At 41.2% G+C, this 18,725-nt stretch overlaps 1 protein-coding gene and 1 long non-coding RNA gene across 6 annotated transcripts; both read left to right on the top strand.

Annotated features, from left to right (window-relative positions):
• The first annotated feature begins 2,241 nt into the window (after positions 1 to 2,241).
• On the top strand, positions 2,242 to 17,765 carry LOC141379258 (uncharacterized). Of its 2 annotated transcripts, none has more exons than XR_012395766.1 (6): positions 2,242 to 2,328; positions 2,635 to 4,799; positions 4,902 to 5,415; positions 6,429 to 6,533; positions 16,069 to 16,285; positions 17,596 to 17,765. It is a non-coding gene; the product is annotated as an uncharacterized lncRNA (long non-coding RNA). The 2 variants fall into 2 exon arrangements; XR_012395767.1 differs by having other exon boundaries at positions 16,537 to 17,765.
• On the top strand, positions 9,509 to 14,505 carry LOC137488624 (uncharacterized). Of its 4 annotated transcripts, none has more exons than XM_073933325.1 (2): positions 9,509 to 9,692; positions 9,850 to 14,505. In XM_073933325.1, exon 2 carries the CDS (start codon positions 9,861 to 9,863, stop codon positions 10,725 to 10,727), a length of 867 nt encoding a protein of 288 aa, XP_073789426.1. In that variant the 5' UTR covers positions 9,509 to 9,692; positions 9,850 to 9,860; the 3' UTR covers positions 10,728 to 14,505. The 4 variants fall into 4 exon arrangements, with proteins under 4 accessions (XP_073789426.1, XP_073789427.1, XP_073789424.1 ...); XM_073933326.1 differs by having other exon boundaries at positions 9,509 to 9,748; positions 9,850 to 14,479; XM_073933323.1 differs by lacking the exon at positions 9,509 to 9,692 and having other exon boundaries at positions 9,836 to 10,734; positions 13,926 to 14,490.
• Positions 17,766 to 18,725: the final 960 nt, after the last annotated feature.

The raw sequence follows: 18,725 nt of genomic DNA, 5'->3' as shown, positions 1-18,725 counted from the left end.
CACGCAGAAGTAGCATCAAAAGGCAGAGCATCCGCCAATATAAATGACTGAGACGCCCCAGTATCATGCAGAATTTTTACAGCATGTTAATCTTCAACACGACCTGTCAGTGAAACATAGCCGTCAAAACAAACGGTTTAAAGCACGGATCCATAACTTCGGGAGCGGCGGGCTGAGACGAGACTGATAAAGAGCCTTGGACTGGAGCCGGTGACGAATCCGAACGCCCTTGCTTGCGCTTCAAAAGCCTACATTCAGAAATTCCATGACCTGTTTTATGGCAGTAACTGCACTCTTTACGAAACTTAAAACCAGATGGATTTTGGTCACTTCGATCACATGCAGAAACAGAGTTTTCTTTTACTGAAACAGACACAAGTGGGCATTTTACAAAGGCAAATTTATGCAATAGAGCATACTCGTCCGCTAAAACTGCTGCTTGTTGAACAGATGTAACCTTTTGTTCATTTAAATAAATAGCAGTCCGCTCCGGAATGCAATTCTTAAACTCTTCAATGAGCACTAATTCACGCAAAAAAAATAATCCTGCCCTTTACAGGCCTTCACCCATCTGTCAAAAATTAAAGCTTTTTCACAAACAAATTCTACATATGTCTGAGATGCAGCTTTTTTTGTTGTACGAAACCGTTGTCTATAATGTTCAGGCATCAGTTCATGCTCGAAGAATCAATTTACATTGTAACAATAATGCCCACACATCAAGCGGCCACCTTAAAGGAGTAGCTATTTTTTCAATTACCTGAAAATAAGCCTCTACTTCTCTCTCGCGAAATGACGGAACTATAACAATTATTTTCGCCACGTTAAATGAGGGACTTGCGCAAGCATTTGAGGAATCGACTAATACTGATGAGGAATTACTTACTGTACCACAGGATCATTCACATTTTTAACTGCCGTTGGACCAGACTCCACAGCCATCTCAGAATCAACTCTAATGGGAGATAATTTTTCTTTGGCAATCTCCTCACCCTGTATCTCTAATTGCCGCATTTTTATTTTTGTTTCTGCGTCACTGCGATACAATTCAAGGCGATGTTGAAGTTCATCCTTACGTGCTTGAGCCTTATCTTGCTATTCTAATTATACACAACCTATTTGTAACTTCACTCGCGCATCTACACCCGATGTTGATTTGTCTGTTGAAAGGGACAAAGGTTCAAACTTTGGCAAAGAAAACGGTTCTACCTCACTCAGATCAGGAAGTGGCGTTATTGCCTCAACAACAGCATCATGTGACTCACATGGTTAATCTTGACCAGCTGATAGCGCTTCTTACGTTTCCTCAACATTATCTAAAGATAATGCTCCCTTATCTAATAAACCAGCCACCAAACAAGCCTTTAATTCTTTTTTAAGCACTGTTTTTGAGACACAAATTTCAAAATGTTGTGCAATAATGAACAAATCATCTTTTCTACACGTCTCTAATGCCTCAAGGTTTGGTTGTTTTATAAACTCGCCTAAATCAAAAGTTGCCTTTACCAAACATTAAACAAACAACTCCGGCCCTAAACCTAAATGCTCAACACTAAATAAAGACCTCTCTAGTCTTCAGAGGTTACCAGTTGAGAAGCCATGCCTCTCCCCCGGATTTCCCCCAAAATTAACAAGCTAAAATAAAAAAGAAAAATAACAAATAGTAAATCGTTGAGAGGACCGGCACTAGACACGGCCCCCCTGATTTACTCTACCTATCCGGAGTTATTTGTAATGTCTGTTAAATAAACAATCTCTGTCTAGCCCCCAATTTATGTTACAAACCCTTTTTTTTAATCAAATCCAAATAATTAAGTCATGAAGGGAACGCAACATAAAGAGTACACATGAACTAAGTTGTCTAAATTAATAAATGTATCACAACCAAAACAATCCAACAAATCATGTGTCACAACTAAATAAGAATGAATAAAGAATCAATAACTCACGTTCTCCAACAACATACAACACTAACCAAAGACTAAACAACCCAACAATTAACAAATTAGAGCAAAGTTAGACTTAAAGAAAACAAAACAGTAAATTAAAGAAACGAATAGAAGCTTGTTGACTGGCTGTGAAGTCTCCTCTGTCTCCGCTCAAGGATGGTCCGTATTTATAGCCAATTTCAATGAGCGCAACTCACAGCAGGTGCGCAAAGGCGGACTCTATAGGAAACAAACAGTGAGTGACGTCATGACACACACGCAAGCACAGAGACAGGCACTAGAAAGGCAATAGCTGTAACACCTGTTACAGAATGCTTCTTCTACCATGAATCCAGTGGAAGTTCCAAGATAGCAAGCTACAATTGCATACCAAGGTAAGGTGATAAAGGGCTCCATCATAGAACATTTGACACATTATATCCCGGCACTTCCCCCTACCTCACCAAAGACGGTAAGATTTGCTCTTCCTGATAAATTTAATGGCACTGCTGAAAAATTAAAAGGTTTTTTACGTCAAGTTAAGATTTTATGGACCACCAGGATGAAAAATTTGATTTAGAAAAGATAAAATGTGCCTTTTTGATGACATTATTGACTGGAAGTGTGATTGACTTGGCCGCAGTAGTGTGGGATTCTGACGCTCAATATAAAACTTTGTTGGATTATTTTATTACACAAATGCTAGAAGTGTTTGAATATCCAGATGGAGGAAGTGTCGACTCAATTGATTAACCTCAAGCAGAGAAATAGACTGGCTGCTGATTATGCTATTGAGTTCAGGACCATTGCTGCTCAAAGTGGATGGAATGATGTGGCTCTGAAAGTAATGTTTCAACGCAGTCTGGATGTGGATCTTCGGACGGAGCTGGCGTGCAAAGGTAAAGAGTTGTCTTTTTCTGAATTTGTCAAGTTGACTATCAAACTCGATAACCTCATGAGACAAGCACCTCGACATAGAAAAGACACTCCAGCTCAGAAAACCTCCGACAAAACAACTGACAAAAATCCAGCCATGGTAATTATTGAGCATTTCTCCATGTTAAGTAATAAATCCCTCACGCTACCAATCACCCTCCAAATTGATAAAGACAGTGTTGAGTTAACAGCTATGATTGACTCTGGAGCTGCACTAAATATTATCAACAAGCATATCATTGATAAATATAACATCCCCATTCAAGCCTGCATTCCCCCTATTAAGATCAAGCCCATTGATTATACACTTATTGGAAATGGAATTAAACACCAGACACAAACCCTCACTCTGAAGACTGGAACCCTGCATTATGAATCTATTTCATTATAAAGTAGTATTGGGGTACCCATGGCTGCATATTTACGATCCAGAACTGTCATGGCACTCGCTGGAGAATTAACTCGCTGGTCTACATTCTGTTTAGAGAGATGCATTCACGTTAAACTACAGCCATGCCTGACGACGAGCATCGAAAGCCCAGAAACTCACAAAACGGTAACTATTCCAGATTGTTATCAAGACTTATCTGAAGTGTTCAGCAAAATTAAGGCTACTCAACTCCCTCCACATCGTCCCTGGAACTGTGTAATAAAACTGTTACCCAATGCCATGCCACCCAAGAATCGGGTTTAACCTCTTTCTCCCGAGAAGAGCCAAGCCATGAATGAATATATTAATGAAGCTCTGGATTCTGGTCTCATTTGTCCATCTACATCACCAGACACAGCAGGATTCTTCTTTGTAGAAAAGAAAGATGAAGGCCTTCGACCATGCATTGATTACAGAGGCTTGAATGATGTCATAGTAAAATTCTGTTATCCACTCCCATAAGTCTCCTCTGCCCTTGAACAGCTAAGTGAAGCCAACATATACACCAAACTTGACCTGAGAAGAGCCTACAAGTTAATTAGAATCTGTGAGGGTGACGAATGGAAAATGGCGTTTGTCACCACCAGGGTGCACTACAAATATCAAGCCATGGCCTACGGACTGGATAAAGCTCTGGCTGTCTTTCTGTCATTTATCAATGAGATTTTCAAGGATATCATCAACAAGTACGTTGTCGCCTATATTGATGACATCCTGATATATTCCAAGAACAAAACAGATCATGTGAATCATGTCAGAGAGGTTCTATCAATACTACTGAATAACCAATTATACATCAAAGAAGAAAAATGTGAGTTTCACGTAAAGCAAACTTCATTCCTGGGCTCAGATCAATCATAATGGAGTACGGATGGATGAACTCAAAGTTCAAGCAGTCACAGAATGGCCAGTGCCGACCCGTCAACTTGAGCAGCAAAATAAAGCTCCACCCCCATAATGTCCACCCAACAGGAGCTATGTACAGAGTAATGCAATGGGTTCTTACGTCCATCAGTGTGGGTCATCCAGGCATATCAAGAATGATTCATCTGGTCCAAAACTCTTTCTGGTGGTCACAAATGAGTAAGGAACTATGTCAAGTCTTGCCAATTCTACACCCACTCCAAAACACCCAAAGAATTACCTTCTGGACTCCTCAAACCATTAGCCATTCCACAACGACCCTGGTCCCATCTGTCCATAGACTTTATAACCGACTTACCTCCATCAAACAACTTCACCACAATCCTAGTAAACATCGATCGTTTCTCTAAGTCATGTCCCATTACCAAGTCTACCCACAGCTATGGAAATTGCTCAAGCCCTTTTCCAGCATGTATTCAGAACCTATGGACTATCAGAGGATATCGTCGGTGATCGGGGCACACAGTTTACCTCACAGGTCTGCAGGGCCTTCTGCAAACAGCTAGACATTAATTTAAGCCTCAAGTCTGGATATCATCCCCAAGACAGTGGCCTAGTAGAACTCCTCAATCAGGAAATAGGTCATTACCTCAAGACTTACTGCAGCAGAGAACAACATCTCTGGTCTGAGTTTCTCCCTTGGGCTGAACATGCACAAAACTCATTGACACATTCTTCAACAGGACTTTAGGACCCTCTTCCAGTGCATCTTAGGATTTCAGCCTCCATTGTTCCCGTGGTCTGGTGAACCATCTGCAGTTCCAGCAATTGACAAGTGGATTCGGCGTAGTGAACGGGTGTGGGACAGTGCCCGTGTCAGGCTCCAGCGGGTCGCACGAACACAGGTGTTCCAGGCCAATCGCAGACGTCGTCCACACCCTCCCTACCAACCAGGACAGCGGGTCTGGCTCTCCACAAGGGACATCAAGCTACGGCTACCCTGCAGGAAGCTCAGGTACTTTCATAATCACTAAACAAATCAATGAAATTTTCTTACCAGTTAGAGCTTCCTGCTTATTACTGTATTTCTCCGTCATTCCATGTATCCCTGCTCTAACCGGTCCACCTGGAGGCTGACCTCGGCCAGGAGGCCCCAAAACCACCCCCGCCATTGGTCATTGATGGAAATCTGGTGTTCTGTAAAACTGACTCAGCTACGCTTCCTCTGGGATTACTTCCTGTTTGTGCTGTTTTTCAGTGAGTGCTCAGACCTTGCTTCCTTGCAAAGTATTGCCAGTTTACCTGCCTCACCAAGCGTTGCTCCAAGTGACTTTCATGACTGCTATCCTGTGTATAACTCTGCCTGCTCTTGTACTATGTCGTCTGGATTTGCCTCTGTGTTTGTTGTTTGGATTGGACTGCTTATTGTTGCCGACTCTCAGCCTGTTTTCTCGTTGATGTCTGCCTAACCCCTTTTATAAACTTAGGTGCAAGGATTCTAACAAAGCCTCAGTCTTTATAAAAAAAAAAAATATTCACCTAAAAATTATTTTGGTGCACTATGAACCCACTAAGAACATCCTTACCTCTGACACATTTTTTTTTCTGGAATCTACTGCTTTATTTGATGTATGTATGGTTAACACTAAATGTAATTTGTTTTGTGAATATCTGATGGTCAGTCTTTAAGTAGAACAAAGAAAGTACAATAAACTAAGCATAATGTAATTTTTTGAATTAGTAACATTGTTGTCAGCTGTCAGATTGATAATTAAATATATGCCATTAGAAAGTAGTTCAACCCAGGCTCATTCTGAAAATGTAATACAATGTGCATTTCTGGAGAGCGCCAAAAACGTCCAAGGAGGTAGGTTTTTTGCAGTTTTTGTTTTTACAAATCCACTAAAGGCCACTGTGTACACTTTTTGAGATCTTTAACTTCTCTCGCGAGTGCCATTCTTGCTTGCTCTTCCCACGTAAATCCACCAGAGGCTGCTATCGACTGACTGACTGACAGACTGACCAACAGCCCAATCACCCAACCCACCCCCTTCAAATCCAACTGATAGTGTTTTAGAAAGCACAGATTGACCAGCACGCACCCAGTTCCCTAAACCCAGCCTCAGTGTTTTGAAAAGCAATCCAGAGAAAGAAAAGCCCTCTGATTTTTACTACGTTTTCAGATTGTACCACATTCTCATTGTCATTTACTAGTTAATTTTTTATTTATTTATTTTTTTTACTTGCTTTCTGGAACCGTTCTTTGCCAGACTCAAACACTGTCATCGCGGTCAGCTCTTCTCTGTGTCTCAAGTCAGCTGACGTATGCTGCAAGCCACTGGACAAACTTGTAACAGCAGGAAAGTCATACAGAGGTAAGCGGTCAGCTGCTAGAGCAAAAAGGATATACGTAATTCTGGCTACATAATTTGCAATCTTTAGAAATGTGTATAGGGCTGCATTTTCAGAATGAGCCGATGTTAAAGTAGTTGCACTCATAAAAGACACACAGACTGGGGTATGTTTGCTTCCCAGGCCACACATGGCTCTCACACAGACATTGACAGTTACACTTCCTCTGTTCTGGAATATATCAACACCACCATAGACAGTGTTACAACCCAGAAACAAACCACCACATACCCGAATCAGAAGCCATGGATGAACAAGGAGGTGCGCCTCCTGCTGAAGGCACGCAACACTGCCTTCAGATCAGGGGATGCACAGGCCTACAGCACTTCCAGGGCTAATCTGAAGAGGGGCATCAAAAAGGCCAAGCACTGCTATAAGCTTAAGCTAGAGGAGCACTTTTCCAACTCTGATCCTCGGAGCATGTGGCAGGGCATCCAGGCCATCACCAACTACAAACCCAGCCAGTCTACACCCACAGCCACTGACGTCTCCTTCCTGAACGAGCTAAATGACTTTATGTCCGCTTTGATAGAGACAATAAAGAACCCTACACCAGGATCACTTCCTCCACCGACCACTCACCTATCACACTCACCTCCTCAGAAGTACACACGGCACTGAGTCGTATCAATGGTCATAAGGCTGCTGGACCAGACGGTATCCCTGGGCGTGTCCTCAAAGTATGTGCAGAACAGCTCGCTGGGGTATTCACAGACATGTTCAACCTGTCGCTCAACCTAGCAGCTGTGCCAACATGCTTTAAAATCACCTCTATTGTGCCAGTGCCCAAACACTCCAGCCCAACATGCCTGAATGACTACCGCCCTGTAGCACTCACACCCATCATCATGAAGTGCTTCGAGCGGTTAGTCCTGGCACATCTAAAAGACTCTCTGCCACCCACACTGGACCCACATCAGTTTGCCTACCGTAGCAACAGGAGCACAGATGATGCAGTCTCTATAGCACTGCACTCTGTACTCACACACCTGGACAATAAAAACATTTATGCACGAATGCTGTTTGTGGACTTCAGCTCAGCATTCAACACTGTCATGCCCTCCAAGTTACTGATCAAACTAAGGAACCTGGATATTGACACATCACTCTGCAACTGGATTATGGACTTTCTGACTAACAGACCTCAGAATGTTAGATCAGGCCACATCTGCTCCACCACCGTCACACTCAACACTGGTGTACCACAGGGCTGTGTGCTGAGCCCCTTCCTCTACTCCCTTTTTACCGTTGACTGTAGGCCTGTTAATAGATCCAACACCATCATCAAATTTGCAGATGACACCACAGTGATTGGTCTAATCAGCAACAATGATGAGACGGCCTACAGGGAGGAGATACAGCATCTGGCCACTTGGTGCACCGACAATAATCTTCTCCTTAACACCAACAAGACCAAGGAGCTCATTGTGGACTTCAGAAAGGGACGAACAGGCTCACATGATCCCATCCACATCAGTGGGATGGCCGTTGAGCCTGTCTCATCCTTTAAGTTGTTGGGGACCCACATCTCAAAGGACCTTTCCTGGACCACCAACACCTCCAGCCTGATCAAGAAGGCTCACCAGCGCCTATTCTTCTTAAGGCAACTGAAGAAGAACCAGCTTTCATCAGCCGTCCTGGTGAACTTTTACCGCTGCACAATAGAGAGCATCCTGACAAACTGTGTCACAGTCTGGTATGGAAGCAGCTCTGTTGCTGAGCGTAAGGCACTGCAGCGGGTGGTGAAAACTGCCCAACGCATCACAAGGACCACACTGCCAGCCATAGAGGACATCCAGAAGAAACACTGTTTGCGCCGAGCACACAGTATTCTGAAGGACACCTTTCACCCTGCTCACAGACAGTTTTCTCTCCTGCCCTCCGGCAGGCGCTTCAGGCTCCCCCGGACAAAAACCAGCAGACTGAGGAACAGCTTTTTCCCCAGAGCTGTCTCCCTCCTGAACTCTGCCCCCCACTGACTCTTTTGCCCCCCCCCAATACACCCCCCACTCTCCTCTAACTTAAACTCCTCGCAATAACTGCACTGTTTAACATTTGCACGTTTAAAATTTGCACATTCACTGCACCACATTGAACTGTTTACTTATTGAACTGTGCATACCCACTGCATATGGGCATTTGTAATTATGTACACACCCACTATACATATACACTTGTAATCATGTTTATTTATCTGCACACTACTGATTATTAATAGCAACCTGCACATATATTCATATATTGTTACATATACACTTGTAATCATGTTTATTTATCCCTGTACATATATTCATATATTGTAACATATAGCTTATTCAATAGTACATTCATAGTACATCCATCCCATCTGTAAATATCACCTTAGTTTTCTATAACTGCACTTTATAACTTATTCCTGTATCCTGCACTTGCTGCTATTGCACTGCTGGTTAGACCTAAACTGCATTTCGATGCATTGTACTTGTACATGTGTAATGACAATAAAGTTGAATCTAATCTAATCTAATCTAAAAAAAGAGTTTTTAAGACACTCTATATGGCTATATATAAACATGGCAGTGATTAACTGCTAATATTAAGCCACATTGCTTGGTTTCTCGTGTGTTATTGCTCATTTAGACCAACCTAATAATAGATTGTTACTAGAATATGAAAAGACATTCAACAAATATAACAAAATTGATGTCTATTAAATCCTACATGGTCAACCGAAGTGCCTTAAAATGTGCAGCTTTGTTCAATGTGAATCATTAAGGCACATGTTGAGTGGCTTTTCCCCTTAAAAAAAAAGACATTTCATTTATATCATAGCTTGACCTTAAATTCATGACATCAATGCGAAAAAAAGACTTAATTAAGCCTAGTGAAAAGAACATTGACACTACCTGAATCATTGTACGATATATTGTGCACACTTACTGCATTTCCATGCTCGAGTGACGTCACTGGCGTCACTGTCTCCGTTCGGTCACACACTGTGTGCTTGAAGTTTGGACTTGCTATTTACTCGCAATTTAAATCTTAATCATTAAATTCTTCCTCATTCGCTAAGTATTTGTCTCTCCTACTTAGGGTGACCAAACCCTTAATACATTTATACAAACAAAGCTGCTTTAAAAACGGTCTGTCCCTCGAGCATCCGCCTGTTGTTTGTAGCTTTAGCCTGCTAGCGCCGCTGGTCAGCTAAAGCTACCGGCCTCTTTAACCATACACTCTTGACTTACTGGCTTTGCTCTTTACCCCGTAAAATGTCGCTTCCGTCTCTGTCCTTGTGTGCAGGAGAAGCATCGATGGAGGCGTTGGAGCTGGAGCTGGAAGAAGTGGAGTCCCAGATCCGCGCGCTGGTGGTAAGACGGTCGCGGCTACGGGAACGGCTCCTCGCCGTACCTAATGCTAAGGCCGTCTCATCACCTAAGGTACGTGGAAATTACAACCACATCATTCCCTCTACCTCAACCCCGCGTCCTTCTCTGTCCAGGCCCAGCGCACCCGGGGCGCGGCTCAGCCAGGCGTCGTTCACGCCGACACCCGGCTACCACGGCGCCTGGGTGCAGCCGCGCAAGGTTCTTCCCAGATCCCGGGGCAGAACGTCTCCGCCTGTGTTCGAGATCTCCACGGAGAACCGCTTCTACCCTCTCCGCGAGTCGGGTCCCGATGTGGCCATCATCGGTGACTCGATCGTTCGTCACGTCCGTGCCGCCTCCTCAAAAGGTAATAAAGTACGTACTTTCTGCTTTCCTGGTGCCCGTGTGAAAAATATTTCTACACAGATTCCAACCATCCTGGGCGCTGCCGAGAGCCCTGGTGCCGTTGTCCTCCACGTGGGGACAAACGACACCGGGCTCCGGCAGTCGGAGATCCTGAAGAAGGACTTCAGGAGCCTGATCGAGACGGTTCGACGCGCCTCGCCCGCCACGCAGATCATCGTTTCTGGGCCGCTTCCTACCTACCGCCGAGGAAATGAAAGGTTCAGTAGACTTTTAGCTTTGAATGAATGGCTAATAACATGGTGTAAAGAACAGAAATTGCTCTTTGCTAATAACTGGAATCTTTTCTGGGAGCGTCCTAGGCTCTTCCGTCCTGACGGCCTGCACCCCAGTCGAGCCGGAGCTGAACTCCTGTCGGACAACATCTCCAGACTACTTCGCACCATCTGACTAGCAGGTAAAAATTCACAAAATTCACACTATAGCCACCTAGACTCTTGTTCACCCCACTTAAACATCAGTAACGCATATCTGGCGAATCCTATAGAGACTGTGTCTGTTCCTCGTATTATTAGATTAAGAAATAAACGTACTGTGTGCTCCAGGAAAAATCTAGTAAGAATCAAACCAGAAAAACCAGTAGAAAGTGAAAATACAAATTTCGTAAAACTTGGTCTCCTAAACATCAGGTCACTTGCACCTAAAGCACTTATCATTAATGAAATAATAACAGAAAACAATCTTAATGCACTCTGTCTCACTGAAACCTGGCTGAAACAAAATGACTATATTAGCTTAAATGAAGCAACTCCTCCAGGATTCTTATATAAACATGAGGCTCGTCAAACTGGTCGTGGTGGTGGAGTTGCATCAATCTTTAGTGATTTCCTTAATATTAAACAGAGAAACGGACTTATGTTTAGCTCCTTTGAAGTATTATCGCTTAATGTTCAGCTTCCAGATACTATACAAAAACCTATGTTATCTCTCGCTTTAATCACCATATATAGACCCCCAGGACCCTATGTCAAATTTCTAAAAGAATTTTCTGATTTTATTTCTGACTTACTAGTCAAAACTGATAAAATGCTAATTGTAGGTGACTTTAACATCCACATAGATGACGCTAATGATACATTAGGGCTCGCGTTTATGGATTTAATACACTCACTTGGGATAAAGCAAAACGTTGTGGGTCCAACCCATCGCTTAAAGCATACATTAGATCTAATTCTGTCTTATGGAATCGAGGTTATTGACGTAGACATTATACCACAAAGTGATGATATTACAGATCACTACCTCTTACTATATAAGCTATGTTTACCTGAAATCAGCAAACCCGCTCCAATACTCCGCCCTAGTAGAACTATTGTTCCGTCAACTAAAGATGAATTTATAAATAACTTACCTGATCTCTCTCTATTTCGTAATGCACCCGCAAACTCAAATGATCTTGATGTAGTAACCAGCAGTATGGATGCCATCTTTACTAGCACACTAAATACTGTGGCACCCATCAAATTAAAAAAGGCTAGAGAGATTAAAACTATACCATGGTATAATAGTCATACTCGTGCGCTCAAAACAGCAACCCGCGCCCTGGAACGTAAATGGAAAAAAACTAATTTAGAGGTCTTTAGAATTGCGTACAAAGACAGTATGTCCAGCTATAGGAGGGCTCTAAAATCTGCCAGGACCGAGCACCTGCGCAAACTGATAGAAAATAATCATAACAATTCTAGATTTTTATTTAACACCATCTCTAAATTAGCAAATAATCGGTCATCCTTGGAACAAACTACTCCACCGCAAATTAGTAGTGATGACTTCATGAATTTTTTCAGTAATAAAATAGAAGGCTTTAGACAGAAAATAGGAGATGCCAAACTTTCTACACCGGCTTATACTCCAAATCCTGTAAATATTTCATTAAATCATAATAATAACCTACACTGCTTCAAAATCATAGAACATGAAGAGTTAGTAAAAATTATAAATAGCTCTAAACCAGCTACGTGTATACTGGACTCAATTCCAACAAAATTACTGAAAGAGCTGCTACCTGCTATAGGAGAACCTCTTCTTAACATTATCAACTCTTCTTTATCTATAGGCCATGTTCCAAACTCTTACAAGCTAGCTGTTATTAAGCCTATTATTAAGAAACCGCAACTAGACACCAACAACTTAGCTAACTATAGGCCTATTTCAAATCTTCCATTTATGTCTAAAATACTAGAAAAAGTTGTTTCCACTCAATTATGCTCTTATCTGCAGACGAACAATATTTTTGAAGTGTTTTAGTCAGGTTTCAGGGCTCACCACAGTACAGAAACCGCCTTAGTGAAAATAACCAACGATTTACTCTTAGCTGCTGACCGAGGGTGCGTCTCGCTATTAGTTTTACTCGATCTTAGTGCGGCATTTGATACCATTGACCACAATATCCTCATAAATCGTTTAAAGTCTACAGGTGTCCAGGGACAGGCTCTACAATGGTTTAAGTCATACTTAACTGACCGCTACCAGTTTGTAAATCTTAATGGACAGCCTTCACAAATCTGCCCAGTAAAGTATGGGGTGCCTCAAGGATCAGTTTTAGGCCCTTTACTGTTTACAATTTACATGCTACCTATGGGAGACATTATTAGAAGACATGGGATCAGCTTTCACTGCTATGCAGATGATACTCAATTATATATTTCCACTAAACCTGACGAGACGTCTGAACTTTCTAAACTAACTGAGTGTATCAAAGACATCAAAGACTGGATGACCAACAATTTTCTTCTCTTAAACTCAGACAAAACAGAATTATTACTTATTGGGCCTAAATCTTGCACACAGCAGATCTCGCAACTCAATTTACAATTAGAGGGATACAAAGTTAGCTTTAGCTCTACTATAAAAGATCTGGGTGTCATATTAGACAGCAATCTAACTTTTAAAAACCATATATCCCATGTCACAAAAACTGCCTTCTTTCATCTGAGAAATATCGCTAAATTACGAAATATGCTATCCATCTCAGATGCAGAAAAGCTAGTCCATGCTTTTATGACTTCGAGACTGGATTACTGTAATGCTCTATTTGCTGGCTGCCCAGCATCCTCTATTAACAAACTTCAATTAGTACAAAATGCAGCAGCCAGAGTTCTGACCAGGTCCAGAAAATATGATCATATAACCCCAATTTTATCCTCCTTACACTGGCTGCCTGTTAAATTTCGTATTGAATTTAAAATATTACTTCTCACCTATAAAGCTCTAAATAATCTAGCTCCTGTTTATCTAACCAACCTTCTGTCTCGCTACGAACCAACTCGCTCCTTAAGATCTCAAAATTCAGGGCTTCTGGTAGTACCTAGAATAGCAAAATCAAGTAAAGGAGGTCGAGCCTTCTCTTTCATGGCTCCTACACTCTGGAATAGCCTTCCTGGTAATGTCCGAGGCTCAGACACACTCTCCCAGTTCAAAACTAGATTAAAGACCTATCTGTTTAGTAAAGCATACACTCAGTGCATCACCTAGCGGGTTCCACACTGGCTTCTACATCTTGCTTATATACACTATGAACAGCAGCTACGCTAATTATTCTCTTTATTCTCTATTTTCACCTGGGGATACTCATCCCGAGGTCCTCAGATTAGGCGGAGTCACTGATTGGATCCAAGACCAGCGACGTGATGATCCCAAGGATTCCATATCCGGGACCAGGCCATATCCTGAGCTGCTGCTGCGCTGATGGTCGTGGGAAGTGGAGAACATGAGTCTGATTCCAGCGACGCTCCAGGGACAGACGAGTCTTCATTGAGGCCATCTTCCAGCATAAACCACGGCGAATGAATTTCTGCACAAGACTTTTGGCCAGCGGAGAAATTAAAATGGTCGTGCCCAACTGAGTCTGGTTCTCTCAAGGTTTTTTTTCTTCACTCCCATCAGGTGAAGTTTTTTTTCCCTCTCCGCTGTCGCCACTGCCTCGCATGGTTCAGGATTGGTAGAGCTACGCATCGATGAATTTGCTCTTCAGTGTTTGAACTCTCAGTAATGATTAAATCACACTGAACAGAGCTAAACTGAACTGAACTGAACTTAAACACTAAAACCTGAACCACACTGTTCCAGTTACTATGACCATTTATGTAAAGCTGCTTTGACACAATCTACATTGTAAAAGCGCTATACAAATAAAGCTGAATTGAATTGAATTGAATTGAATTGAATTTCCACTATCGCGCCTAAAGCAAGCGAGCCAGGGTGAGCCAAGGCCAGTCGCGTTTCCACTGTCACTTCCGGGACCTTATCAGGCCAAAAGGGGCTTTCTCGGGGCCAGCGGGTGGGCTTTTTTGGCCCGCCGAATACCTTGGGCCAAAAAGGGCCAGCTGGGGCTTCAGGGCGGAGTGAAAGGAGAGGCAGACACTAGTTTTCCAATCTAACACGAGTACATGCGCCAAACAAATGAATGAATAAGGGAAAGAAAACGTCTGGCCTTATAGGCTGGGGTCTTTTTGCTTATAATCACCCGTATGTTCCCCTTTTAAAAGGCTGTTGCATTAAATAATAATGCTTTAATTTATAAGTGAAATTCTTTGCCGCGTCCTCCTTGTTTCAATAATGCATAATAATCTTTACACCATATTAAAGACACAGCAGACAGTAAAGGTTGTCGAGAGTTTTTGTCAGTTTTAAAAGGCGTGTCTGTGCGTGATACGTGCACGTTTAGATGCCTGTATGTGTGTGCGAGACCGGGCAAAAGAGCGCTCCCTTATTTTATTTATTTTGCAGATAATACACAATATGAATACAACATAAAAACATAAAACTTAACAAATCTGTGTCCACTTTTGTAGGCTCAAAACAATAGTGTCATATCTAGATAAAATAGCCTAAACTATATTGAAATAATTTAAAGAATTACAAATATCGGATATAATAAAATCACATTAAATAAATAAACCAATATAAATCAAACAAAAGCTAGCTAAAACAATTCAGGTATGTATAATACATAAATCAAATCGTTTTAAAGTAATATTAAACTTTCATTTAAAAAAGGCCTATCTGAAAAAAAAGATTTTAGATTTTTTCTAAAACAACAAATACCGGACATGGTTTGAAATATTATTATAAAGTATTTGGATACGATGATATTAATCAAATCGTGCAAACAAAGATTGCTAGGTAACTAGGTTACTTTTTTTTCTGTCCTGTGCAGCTCCTCTTTACAAACACATCGGGGAAAACTGCAAATACAAAATGTGTTTTATGTCCTCAAACAAGTGTTTATGTGTTTATATGACGTGGTGAAATTTAAAAATGAAATTTGAAATACATGAAGAGCTTTATTTAATGAAAAGCTGCTGAGCGCAACAAAATATAGGCTATATTTTATTACTTGCTCTCATGTGCTGAAATACTTAACACTTTCATTTGGATCACAAAATCTACCTATTAGTGCCATATAATCTATAGGGAAAAAGTAATATGTTTAAGGTCTCTACGGAGCATTTGGGCTGAAAGTTTGACGCGTCTATCTAAATGAGGATGTGTATAAAATACATTTTCTACCGGGTTATTAATGGAGAATTTCTGTGGTGTTATACTATGGATGGTGCACTCCCTGCGCTGGCGAGACCACTCGATGCATGATGCCAAAAGTCTGTCGGAGAGTAAATGATTATAATGAATAAAAACACACTGGCCTGTGCGTATAGACAGATAATGTACTGTTGTATAGTAACGTGTCATTTCTTTGTTTCGGTTGTGTTCATTTTAATGGATTCGTCAGGATACGGTGGTGTGCTTTATATGCTGATTCCCGCTGAAGTGGGCAGGTTGTGTGACGTTTGACTCAGGAGACGTTCTGGGGGAAACCTCCCGGGCGATTAGCCCGATAAAAGCCCTGGATTGCACTAGCCCGACAGTGGAAATGCGACTACTGACATCCCAACCAAGATCCCACAACAACATGCAAAAAACTGCAGACCTCACTTGTCTCAGTTAAGGTGAGTGTGAGTTCAGTACAAAAAGTACTGCTGAGAAAAAAAGAACACAAAGTCTCGTCTCAGTTTTGCCAGAAAATATCTTGATGACTTTTGAGAAAATATGGACTGACAAGCAAATGTTGAACATTTTGGGAGGTGTGTATCTCGATATATGTGGATTAAAGTAACACCGCATTTCAGAAATAGAACATCATACCAATAGTAAAATACAGGGTGGTATGTGATGGTTTGTGGCTGTTTTGCTGCTTCAGGATCTGGAATACTTGCTGTAATAAATGGAGCCATGAAATCTGCTGTGTACCAAAATATAGTGAAGGAGAAAGACCTGCCATCTGTTAGTGACCTCAAGCTGAAGCAAACTTAAGTTCTGCAGCAGGACAATGAATGATACAAACCCAACCAGCAAGTCAACTTCTGAATGGCTTAAAGAAAATAAAATGAACACTTTGGAGTGACCTATTCAAAGTCCTGACCTGTATCCAACTGAGATGATGTGGCATCTGGAATCTTATAAGACGGTTCATGCACAAAAACCCTCCAATGTGGCTGAATTACAACAATTCTACAAAGGTTGGTGGGCCAAAATTAACCCACAGCCCTGTAACAGACTCATTAAGTGCGTTCGACTTGAACCATGGCTGCAGCCAGTAATCAAAGAGATTAGCTGTGTGCAGGCAGGGGCGGAGTTGAAAATAGAGCCGTCAAGCAGGACAGCTGGACACTTAGGGGCTCAAAGTTGTGGCAGTCATGATGACCGATTCACATGCCATCATCAAAATTTTTACATTTTTTAATAACAAAAGATTTACAGTACAAATAAAACAGAATACACAAACTGTAGTTTATTTTTTAACAATAAGAGAATTATGAATTAAATATATAACAAACACATGAGAGATATAAGGGGAGACGAGAGTGTAATATAAAACTACAAATGAATAGAATTAAATAAAAAGCAATAAGCACAAATTTTAGGACAATTTCTTGAACAAAAGGACATTCCTAATACTACACTTTAATTAAAAGTTTCCCAGAAATAGCAAAGTACATCAATGTCACTTTTAAAACCTAAACAAAAGATGATACTGCATCAATATGTTTGTAGTCTTTCAATAAGCATGATGTATACAAGACAGAAATGGTATGGAAGGTTGAGTGTGATCTTGGAGCACTGTCACGGTACTTTGATGCCACATGTGACAGTCAAGTGGCGTCACCGCAGCGTCAATCCGGACATTTCTAACCAGCATGCATCAATTTAAGACTTTAAGACATCACTTAAGTTTTTTTTTTTTTTTTTTTTTTTCCAGTTGATCTGCGCAGCGCTGTATGAAGTTGAACGGACCTATTGCAAGTTATTGAATGACTGCAGTTGTTGGTGGCCCAACCAATTATTAGATTTAGCCCACTTTTTCCCTCAGGGCTATGTAGTTCTGGATTTAGTTTTTCCTTAATAATAAAATCTTCATTTCGAAAGTGCATGATGTGTTTGCTTATGCTATCCTTGACTAATATTCAAATTGATATTTGATATATGATTATTATTTAAATATTTCATTTATATAATTAATGTTTGATGATCTAAAACATGGATGGGGTGGTGGCGAAGTGGGTAGGGCTGTCACCTCAAGCCTCGACTGGGTCAGTTAGCGTTTTTGTTTGTTCTCCCTGTGTTTGTATGGGTTTCCTCCGGGTGCTCCGGTTTCCCCCACATTTCAAAGACTTACGGTACAGGTGAATTGAGTAAGCAAAATTGGCTGTAGTGTGTGTGTGTGAATGGGAGTGTATGGGTGTTTCCCAGTGATGGTAGTTTCCCGGCTGGAAGGGCATTCGCTGCGTAAAAAAACATATGCTGGATAAGTTGGCCGTTCATTCCGCTGTGGCAACCCCTGATGACTATAAATTGGTTGTTCTGCAGACTAAACTTTCTTGCCCTATTCCAAAAGTTCAAGCTGGTATTGGTTTTAGGAAGGTCTCTTACTTTGGTTTTAAAGTCAGCCTGAAATGATAATTAAGTCTTTTCTTATTTCCTTTACTTTGACACACATACCAATAAAATTACTTCTGGAATAAGAAAAATTTGAAAATCAATCAACCTGATAAAAAATATTATTATTAATTTAGTTGAAACCTGATAATGAGTTACTTAAGAAACAGATTAATATTTGTTGTCTTGACTTTTTATCAATACATTTTTTTACAGTGTGCAAACGCACGGCAGAAACAAGACATGCTCTTAAAGCCCCACCCTAAAGTTTTCATAGCCCCACCTTATAGTCATTGCATATGACCAGAAGTGACAAAAGTCATTTTGAGAGGTGAGGGAAAGTTTCCATAATTGATTAAAGATTATGAGGGCAAATAGATTTTTTACAAAACAATGAGGTGCACAGATTATAACAAGCACTACTATGTACATATAAACAATAAGAAGAGCACA

Source organism: Danio rerio, chromosome 20 (genome assembly GCF_049306965.1).
Source record: "Danio rerio strain Tuebingen ecotype United States chromosome 20, GRCz12tu, whole genome shotgun sequence".
NCBI classification, from domain to species: Eukaryota; Metazoa; Chordata; class Actinopteri; order Cypriniformes; family Danionidae; genus Danio; species Danio rerio.
Note: the sequence above shows the minus strand (reverse complement) of the source record. Positions and strands in the feature narration are given on the sequence as shown.

Bases quoted from the DNA above. Each gene is read 5' to 3' on its own strand.
- LOC137488624 (XM_073933325.1), top strand. From the start codon at position 9,861: ATGGAGGCGTTGGAGCTGGAGCTGGAAGAAGTGGAGTCCCAGATCCGC.